Here is a 10,516-nt window from a genome sequence, read left to right on the forward strand (position 1 = left end):
CTAGGTTCCTGCACAAGCGACATTGTGTCCTACGTATGGTCCTACATAGCATCCTAGGTAGTTCATTTTTAGTGTCATGCGTAGGGTCGTGCTTAAGTGTCCTACATGGGGGTCCTACATGGGGGTCCTACATGGGGTCGTACTTGCCGTCCTAAATAGTGTCCTACATTGGGTCCTACATGGGGTCCTACATAGAATCTTTCTACATAGCGTCATAGATAGTTCATTTATAGTGTCGTAGGTATGGTCGTGCTTAAGTGTCCTACATAGTGTCCTACATAGGGTCCTATACGGGGTCCTACATAGTGTCGTACTTGCCGTCCTACATAGGGTCCTAGATAGTTCCTTTATAGTGTCGTAGGTAGGGTCGGGCTTAAGTGTCCTACATAGTGTCCTACATAGTGTCCTACATATAATCCTACATAGGGTCATACATGGGGTCCTATATAGGGTCCTACATAGTGTCGTACTTACCGTCCTACATGGGGTCCTACATGGGGTCCTACATAGTGTCGTACTTGTCGTCCTACATAGAATCTTCTACATAGCGTCATAGATAGTTCATTTATAGTGTTGTAGGTAGGGTCATGCTTAAGTGTCCTGCATAGTGTCCTACATAGTGTCCTACATAGGGTCCGACATGGGGTCCTACATAGTGTTGTACTTGCCGTCTTACATGGGGTCCTACATAGCGTCTAGTTAGTACCTTTATAGTGTCGTTGGTAGGGCCGTGCTTAAGTGTCCTACATAGTGTCCTACATAAGGTCCTATACAGGGTCCTACATAGTGTCGTACTTGCCGTCCTACATAGGGTCCTAGATAGTTCCTTTATAGTGTCGTAGGTAGGGTCGTGCTTAAGTGTCCTACATAGTGTCCTACATATGGTCCTACATAGTGTCCTACATGGGGTCCTATATAGGGTTCTACATACTGTCATACTTGCCGTCCTACATGGGGTACTATATGGGGTCCTACATGGGGTCCTACATAGTGTCTTACTTGCCGTCCTACATTGTATCCTACATGAGGTCCTACATGGGGTCCTACATAGTGTTGTTCTTGCCGTCTTACATGGGGTCCTACATAGTGTCTAGTTAGTACCTTTATAGTGTCGCAGGTAGGGTCGTGCTTAAGTGTCTTACATAGTGTCCTACATAGGGTCCTATACGGGGTTCTACATAGTGTCGTACTTGCCGTCCTACGTAGGGTCCTAGTTAGTTCCTTTATAGTGTCGTAGGTAGGGCCGTGCTTAAGTGTCCTACATAGTGTCCTACATATGGTCCTACATGGGGTCCTACATGGGGTCCTACATAGTGTCGTACTTGCCGTCCTACATAGTGTCCTACATAGTTTCGTACATATAGGCCTACATAGGGTCCTTCATAGTGTCCTTCATAGGGTGCTACATAGTGTCGTACTTGCTGTCCTACATGGGGTCCGACATAGTGTCGTACTTGCCGTCCTACATGGGGTCCTCCATGGGGTCCTATATTGGGTCCTACATAGTGTCGTACTTGCCGTCCTACATAGGGTCCTACATGGGGTCCTACGCTAAACAAGGGCAAGTGAGTGTAGACCAGGATCAAAGGACTTTGCTGGCTAATTAAAGGATGCACAAACAAACATGAATGACTCTTCAAAGTCCTCAGGTAGGATCCTGACTTCCTGTGGTTCCAGAACCTGCACCACCCGGGCGTGGTCAACCTGGAATGTATGTTTGAGACGCCCGAGCGGGTCTTTGTGGTCATGGAGAAGCTCCACGGAGACATGCTGGAGATGATCCTGTCCAGCGAGAAAGGCAGACTCCCCGAGCGCATCACCAAGTTCTTGGTGACTCAGGTGACCCGAACAAAACCACGCCCGGTCATACCATAAGCTGGCGGGCCGGGGTGACACGTGTGTGTGTGTGTGTGTGTGTGTGTGTGCTGATCAGATCCTGGTGGCTCTGCGTCACCTCCACTTCAAGAACATCGTCCACTGCGACCTCAAACCCGAAAACGTCTTGCTGGCGTCTGCGGACCCACTCCCACAGGTGAGGGGGCACCACCCAACGTGGCCGCCAGGGGAAATGATCTTCTTGTTGACTTTTGAAGGTGAAGCTCTGCGACTTCGGATTCGCTCGCATCATCGGCGAGAAGTCCTTCCGCCGCTCGGTGGTCGGCACACCGGCATACCTGGCACCCGAGGTCCTCAGGAACAAAGGCTACAACCGCTCGCTGGACATGTGGTCGGTGGGCGTCATCATCTACGTCAGGTGAGGGACACCCTGTGATGGTGTGGTCATGTGGTCGGTGGGCGTCATCATCTACGTCAGGTGAGGGACACCATGCGATGGTGTGGTCATGTGGTCAGTGGGCGTCATCATCTACGTCAGGTGAGGGACACCATGCCATGATGTGGTCAGTGGGCGTCATCATCTACGTCAGGTGAGGGACACCATGCCATGATGTGGTCAGTGGGCGTCATCATCTACGTCAGGTGAGGGACACCATGCAATGGTGTGGTCATGTGGTCGGTGGGCGTCATCATCTACGTCAGGTGAGTGAGACCCTGCGATGGTGTGGTCATGTGGTCAGTGGGCGTCATCATCTACGTCAGGTGAGGGACACCATGCGATGGTGTGGTCATGTGGTCGGTGGGCGTCATCATCTACGTCAGGTGAGGGACACCATGCGATAGTGTGGTCATGTGGTCGGTGGGCGTCATCATCTACGTCAGGTGAGGGACACCATGCGATGGTGTGGTCATGTGGTCGGTGGGCGTCATCATCTACGTCAGGTGAGTGACACCCTGTGATGGTGTGGTCATGTGGTCGGTGGGCGTCATCATCTAAGTCAGGTGAGGGACACCATGCGATGGTGACGGACGCCCGGGTCACGTGTTTCCTCCCGTGTGCCGCAGCCTCAGCGGGACTTTCCCCTTTAACGAAGACGAGGACATCAACGACCAGATCCAGAACGCCGCCTTCATGTACCCGCCACACCCCTGGAAAAAAGTTTCCCAGGAAGGTGCGTTGACTAGCTAGCGAGGCTAAGCTAAACACTCCTAAATAGTGTCCTCAATCTTGTCCTACATTATGTCCTACATAGTGTCCAACGTTGTGTCCTACATTGTGTCCTACATAGTGTCCTACATGGATTCCTACATAGTGTCCTACATTGTGTCCTACATAGTGTCCTACATAGTGCCCTACATGGAGTCCTACATAGTGTCCTACATAGTGTCCTACATAGTGCTCTACATGGATTCCTACATAGTGTCCTACATTGTGCCCTACATGGATTTCTACATAGCGTCCTACATAGTGTCCTACATTGTGTCCTACATAGTGTCCTAAATAGGGTACTACACAGTGTCCTACATAGGGTTCTAGATTGTGTACTACATAGTGTCCTAGGTAGTGGGTCTACAGAGTGTCCTATATATTTCTTTACATAGTGTCCTACATAATGTCCTACATAGTGTCCTAAATAGTGTCCTTTATAGTTTCCTATATATTTATTTACATAGTGTCCTATATATTACTTTACATAGAGTCCTATATATGTTTTTACATAGTGTCCTACATTGTGTCCTACATAGCCTCCAACATAGTGTCCTACATAGTGTCCTACATTGTGTCCTACATATTTCTTTACATGGAGTCCTCCATAGTGTCCTACATTGTGTCTTACATAGTTTCCAACATAGTGTTCCATATAGTGTCCTACCTGGTGTCCTACATATCTCTCTACATATAGTGTCCAACATGGAGTCTTCCATAGTGTCCCACAGAGTGTACTACATAGTGTCCCACAGAGTGTACTACATAGTGTCCCACAGAGACTCTTACATAGTGTCCCACAGAGTGTACTACATAGTGTCCCACAGAGACCCTTACATAGTGTCCCACAGAGTGTACTACATAGTGTCCCACAGAGACTCTTACATAGTGTCCCACAGAGTGTACTACATAGTGTCCTACATATTTCTTTACAAAGTGTCCAAAATGGAGTCCTCCATAGTGTCCTACTTAGTGTCCTGTATAGACTCCTACATAGTGTCCTACATAGACACCTACACAGTGGTCTACATGGTGTCTTACATAGTTTCCTACATAGTGTCCTAAATAGTGTCCTACATAGGGTCCTATATAGTTTCCTACATATTGTCCTACAGTTTCCTACATAGTGTCCTAAATGGAGTCCTTCATGGAGTCCTACATAGCTTCCTACATAGTGTCCTACATACTGTCCTAGGTAGTGTCCTATATATTTATTTACATAGTGTTCTACATAGTTTCCTACATAGTGTCCTACATAGTGTCCTACCGGGCATCCTACATAGTGTCTTACATAGCGTGCTACATAGTGTCCTACATAGTGTCTTACATGTAGTCTTATATAGTGTCCTACATAGTCTCATACATAGTGTCCTACATAGTTTCCTAGATAGAGTCCTGCTTAGGGTCCTTTATAGTGTCCTACATAGGCCTAAATGGAGTCCTATGTAGTGTTGTACATAGTGTCCTACATAGTATCTTACATGGAGACTTATATAGTGTCCTACAGGCTCCTACATAGTGTCCTACATAGTGTCCTACATATAGTCCTACATAGGGTCCTTTATAGTGTCCTAAATGGAGTCCTACATAGTGTCGTACATGGAGTCTTACATAGTGTCCTACATAGATTCCTACATGGAGTCCTACATAGAGTCCTTTATAGTGTCCTACATAGCATCCTACATAGTGTCCAACATAGCGTCCTACATAGCGTCCTACATAGTGTCCTGCATATTGTCCTATATATTGCTTTACATAGTGTCCCACATATTGTCCTATATATTTCTTTACTTAGTGTCTTACATAGTGTCGTACAACGAGTCCTACATAGTGTCCTCCATAGTGTCCTACATAGTTTCCTGCATGGAGTCCTACCTAGAGTCCTTTATATCGTCCTACATAGTCCTCAATGGAGTCCTACATAGTGTCCTACATAGCGTCATACATAGTGTCCTTTATAGCGTCTCACATAGCGTCCTACATAGCGTACTACATAGTGTCCTACATATTGTCCAATATATTGCTGTACATAGTGTCCTACATATTGTCCTCTATATTTCTTTACATAGTGTCCTACATTGTGTCCTATATATTATATATATATATGTCCTAGTCCTAGTCCTACACAGCTGGACTTTTAGCGCTGAGGGGCGGATTCTAACCAGCAGCTAGCCTGATTGGACTTCCTGTCGCGTGTGTGACATTTAGAGTCCAGGTGGCATGTTGTCCAATCATGTTGTCCTATTATGTTGTCCAATCATGTTGTCCAATCATGTTGTCCAATCATGTTGTCCAATCAGAGTGACAAATGTCAGCTCCTTAGAAGGTTGCACTTTGGCACCCCGCTGACTTTAATGAGCCACGCTCACATGCCGCCGTTAGCTTCCGAGCTAAGCAGCTACTTCCTGCGTGTCACTTCCTGAGTGAGCGGCGACTCATGGCGGGCACGACGCGGCCCCGCCGGGAGGTCCGGTCTGGTCCAGGACACTTGGACGGGCGACGGCCCGCTCATTTGCCACTAGTGTCCCTAAAGGACAAAAATGTGGGCGTGGTCAAAGGAGGCGGGCTCCTGGTGCATCCAGGAGGTGCGGTCTGGTTTAGGACACTTGGACGGGCGACGGCCCCGCTCATTTGCCACTAGTGCGGTCTCGTCCAGGACACTTGAACGGGCAACGGCCCGCTCATTTGCCACTAGTGCGGTCTCGTCCAGGACACTTGGACGGGCGACGGCCCCGCTCATTTGCCACTAGTGCGGTCTCGTCCAGGACACTTGGACGGGCGACGGCCCGCTCATTTGCCACTAGTGCGGTCTCGTCCAGGACACTTGGACGGGCGACGGCCCCGCTCATTTGCCACTAGTGCGGTCTCGTCCAGGACACTTGGACGGGCGACGGCCCGCTCATTTGCCACTAGTGCGGTCTCGTCCAGGACACTTGGACGGGTGACTGCCCCGCACATTTGCCACTAGTGCGGTCTCGTCCAGGACAATTGGACGGGCGACGGCCCCGCTCATTTGCCACTAGTGCGGTCTCGTCCAGGACACTTGGACAGGCGACTGCCCCGCTCATTTGCCACTAGTGCGGTCTCGTCCAGGACAATTGGACGGGCGACGGCCCCGCTCATTTGCCACTAGTGCGGTCTCGTCCAGGACACTTGGACGGGCGACGGCCCCGCTCATTTGCCACTAGTGCGGTCTCGCCCAGGACACTTGGACGGGCGACGGCCCGCTCATTTGCCACTAGTGCGGTCTCGTCCAGGACACTTGGACGGGCGACGGCCCCGCTCATTTGCCACTAGTGCGGTCTCGTCCAGGACACTTGGACGGGCGACGGCCCGCTCATTTGCCACTAGTGCGGTCTCGTCCAGGACACTTGGACGGGTGACTGCCCCGCACATTTGCCACTAGTGCGGTCTCGTCCAGGACAATTGGACGGGCGACGGCCCCGCTCATTTGCCACTAGTGCGGTCTCGTCCAGGACAATTGGACGGGCGACGGCCCCGCTCATTTGCCACTAGTGCGGTCTCGTCCAGGACAATTGGACGGGCGACGGCCCCGCTCATTTGCCACTAGTGCGGTCTCGTCCAGGACACTTGGACGGGCGACTGCCCCGCTCATTTGCCACTAGTGCGGTCTCGTCCAGGACACTTGGACGGGTGACTGCCCCGCTCATTTGCCACTAGTGCGGTCTCGTCCAGGACACTTGGACGGGTGACTGCCCCGCTCATTTGCCACTAGTGCGGTCTCATCCAGGACACTTGGACGGGTGACGGCCCCGCTCATTTGCCACTAGTGCGGTCTCGTCCAGGACACTTGGACGGGTGACTGCCCCGCTCATTTGCCACTAGTGCGGTCTCGTCCAGGACACTTGAACGGGTGACTGCCCCGCTCATTTGCCACTAGTGCGGTCTCGTCCAGGACACTTGGACGGGTGACTGCCCCGCTCATTTGCCACTAGTGCGGTCTCGTCCAGGACACTTGGACGGGCGACGGCCCGCTCATTTGCCACTAGTGCGGTCTCGTCCAGGACACTTGGACGGGTGACGGCCCCGCTCATTTGCCACTAGTGCGGTCTCGTCCAGGACACTTGGACGGGCGACGGCCCGCTCATTTGCCACTAGTGCGGTCTCGTCCAGGACACTTGGACGGGCGACGGCCCGCTCATTTGCCACTAGTGCGGTCTCGTCCAGGACACTTGGACGGGTGACTGCCCCGCACATTTGCCACTAGTGCGGTCTCGTCCAGGACAATTGGACGGGCGACGGCCCCGCTCATTTGCCACTAGTGCGGTCTCGTCCAGGACACTTGGACGGGCGACGGCCCCGCTCATTTGCCACTAGTGCGGTCTCGCCCAGGACACTTGGACGGGCGACGGCCCGCTCATTTGCCACTAGTGCGGTCTCGTCCAGGACACTTGGACGGGCGACGGCCCCGCTCATTTGCCACTAGTGCGGTCTCGTCCAGGACACTTGGACGGGCGACGGCCCGCTCATTTGCCACTAGTGCGGTCTCGTCCAGGACACTTGGACGGGTGACTGCCCCGCACATTTGCCACTAGTGCGGTCTCGTCCAGGACAATTGGACGGGCGACGGCCCCGCTCATTTGCCACTAGTGCGGTCTCGTCCAGGACAATTGGACGGGCGACGGCCCCGCTCATTTGCCACTAGTGCGGTCTCGTCCAGGACAATTGGACGGGCGACGGCCCCGCTCATTTGCCACTAGTGCGGTCTCGTCCAGGACACTTGGACGGGCGACTGCCCCGCTCATTTGCCACTAGTGCGGTCTCGTCCAGGACACTTGGACGGGTGACTGCCCCGCTCATTTGCCACTAGTGCGGTCTCGTCCAGGACACTTGGACGGGTGACTGCCCCGCTCATTTGCCACTAGTGCGGTCTCATCCAGGACACTTGGACGGGTGACGGCCCCGCTCATTTGCCACTAGTGCGGTCTCGTCCAGGACACTTGGACGGGTGACTGCCCCGCTCATTTGCCACTAGTGCGGTCTCGTCCAGGACACTTGAACGGGTGACTGCCCCGCTCATTTGCCACTAGTGCGGTCTCGTCCAGGACACTTGGACGGGTGACTGCCCCGCTCATTTGCCACTAGTGCGGTCTCGTCCAGGACACTTGGACGGGCGACGGCCCGCTCATTTGCCACTAGTGCGGTCTCGTCCAGGACACTTGGACGGGTGACGGCCCCGCTCATTTGCCACTAGTGCGGTCTCGTCCAGGACACTTGGACGGGCGACGGCCCGCTCATTTGCCACTAGTGCGGTCTCGTCCAGGACACTTGGACGGGCGACGGCCCGCTCATTTGCCACTAGTGCGGTCTCGTCCAGGACACTTGGACGGGTGACTGCCCCGCACATTTGCCACTAGTGCGGTCTCGTCCAGGACAATTGGACGGGCGACGGCCCCGCTCATTTGCCACTAGTGCGGTCTCGTCCAGGACACTTGGACAGGCGACTGCCCCGCTCATTTGCCACTAGTGCGGTCTCGTCCAGGACACTTGGACGGGCGACGGCCCGCTCATTTGCCACTAGTGCGGTCTCGTCCAGGACACTTGGACGGGCGACGTCCCGCTCATTTGCCACTAGTGCGGTCTCGTCCAGGACACTTGGACGGGCGACGGCCCCGCTCATTTGCCACTAGTGCGGTCTCGTCCAGGACACTTGGATGGGCGACGGCCCGCTCATTTGCCACTAGTGCGGTCTCGCCCAGGACACTTGGACGGGCGACGGCCCGCTCATTTGCCACTAGTGCGGTCTCGTCCAGGACACTTGGACTGGCGACGGCCCCGCTCATTTGCCACTAGTGCGGTCTCGTCCAGGACACTTGGACTGGCGACGGCCCCGCTCATTTGCCACTAGTGCGGTCTCGTCCAGGAAACTTAGACGGGCGACGGCCCGCTCATTTGCCACTAGTGCGGTCTCGTCCAGGACACTTGGACGGGCGACGGCCCGCTCATTTGCCACTAGTGCGGTCTCGTCCAGGACACTTGGACGGGCGACGGCCCGCTCATTTGCCACTGGTGCGGTCTCGTCCAGGACACTTGGACGGGCGACGGCCCCGCTCATTTGCCACTAGTGTCCCTAAAGGACAAAAATGTGGGCGTGGTCAAAGGGGGCGGGCTCTGGGCCCGTTGAAGCGGGGGTGCATCCAGGAGTTGCGGTCTCGTCCAGGAAACTTAGACGGGCGACGGCCCCGCTCATTTGCCACAAGTGTCCCTAAAGGACAAAAATGTGGGCTTGGTCAAAGAAGGTGGGCTCTGGGCCCGATGAAGCGGGGGTGCATCCAGGATGTGCGGTCTCGTCCAGGAAACTTAGACGGGCGACGGCCCCGCTCATTTGCCACTAGTGTCCCTGGAGGACAAAAATGTGGGCTTGGTCAAAGGAGGCGTGTTCCGGGCCCATTGAAGCCGGGGTGCATTCATGTGCATAATGCCAAGCGACGGAGGCCGCCCCGGGCACCGGGGGCCCCCGCGCTCTAAGAGCCGCTCAGCCCGCTGACCCCTGAAGAAATGTTAACATCATGTTAGCTTTGCTCATTAGCCTCTGCTGGCCCCTCACCGCGGGGGGGCCCTAGTGGGGAGGGGGGTACCCTCCAGCCCACTGCCCCCCGCCTTGACAGCTTCTTCCTGTGTGCAGCCATGGACCTGATCAACAACCTGCTGCAGGTCAAGATGAGGAAGCGCTACAGCGTGGACAAGACGCTCAGCCACCCCTGGCTGCAGGTAAGACCCAGGTGGGACGTCACCTTACCCCCCCGACGTCATCTTTGCCCCGCCCCCCCCTCAGGACTACCAGATGTGGTTGGACCTGCGCAGCCTGGAGGGCCGCGTGGACGAGCGCTACGTGACGCACGAGAGCGACGACCTGCGCTGGCGTCGTCACGCTCAGCTCGGCAGCGGCCCCGCCTACCTCGGCGACGGTCGGGGGGCGGAGCTCTACGGGGAGTGGAAGGAGGAGCTTGAGACGCTGAGCGAGCGAGTCAGCGAACTCTGAGCGACCAAAGACGACATGGAATCATTATTATTATTATTATTGTTATTATTATGATTATTATTATTGTTGATATTATTATTATTATTGTTGATATTATTATTAATATTATTATTATTAATATTATTATTATTATTATTATTATTATTATTGTTAATATTATTATTATACAAATGTTATTTTACGACGTTGTTTAGAGTTGGCGAGGCGACCAGTAGCAGCTTGTGTGTAAATAAATGCTAAATAATGCTCCTCTGTCGTCATCTCTCTCTGATCGGACAAGTTTTTTCCACAAGGCGTTAGCTCGATGCTAACGTACATGGGATAACCCATGCACATGCTACTCGTTAGCATTGGCGTTTTGACAACACCTTCACATTTAGTAATGAAAATTCAACTAAGATGCACGCGACAAAAGTAGGTTTTGAGTGATTGGACACGCTTAAAAGCATGTGTTAGCTTAATGCTAACGT

The 10,516-nt window shown here is 53.5% G+C and overlaps 1 protein-coding gene across 2 annotated transcripts in view; it reads left to right on the forward strand.

The window, feature by feature from the left end:
• Nucleotides 1–10,261, forward strand: part of prkd1 (protein kinase D1) — a 67,594-nt gene extending 57,333 nt beyond the window's left edge. The window contains exons 16-21 of one of the 2 annotated variants that reach the window (XM_061987679.2): nt 1,678–1,839; nt 1,934–2,032; nt 2,094–2,254; nt 2,902–3,008; nt 9,690–9,775; nt 9,840–10,261. In XM_061987679.2, the coding sequence (XP_061843663.2) occupies nt 1,678–1,839; nt 1,934–2,032; nt 2,094–2,254; nt 2,902–3,008; nt 9,690–9,775; nt 9,840–10,046 (822 nt within the window). In that variant the 3' untranslated portion in view covers nt 10,047–10,261. Of the gene's footprint in view, nt 1–1,642; nt 1,840–1,933; nt 2,033–2,093; nt 2,255–2,901; nt 3,009–9,689; nt 9,776–9,839 lie in introns of those variants that run through there. The other variant, XR_012051172.1, reaches the window with a different exon arrangement.
• The last annotated feature ends 255 nt before the right edge of the window (nt 10,262–10,516 follow it).

The sequence above is a fragment of the Nerophis lumbriciformis genome, linkage group LG26 (genome assembly GCF_033978685.3).
Source record: "Nerophis lumbriciformis linkage group LG26, RoL_Nlum_v2.1, whole genome shotgun sequence".
NCBI lineage: Eukaryota > Metazoa > Chordata > Actinopteri > Syngnathiformes > Syngnathidae > Nerophis > Nerophis lumbriciformis.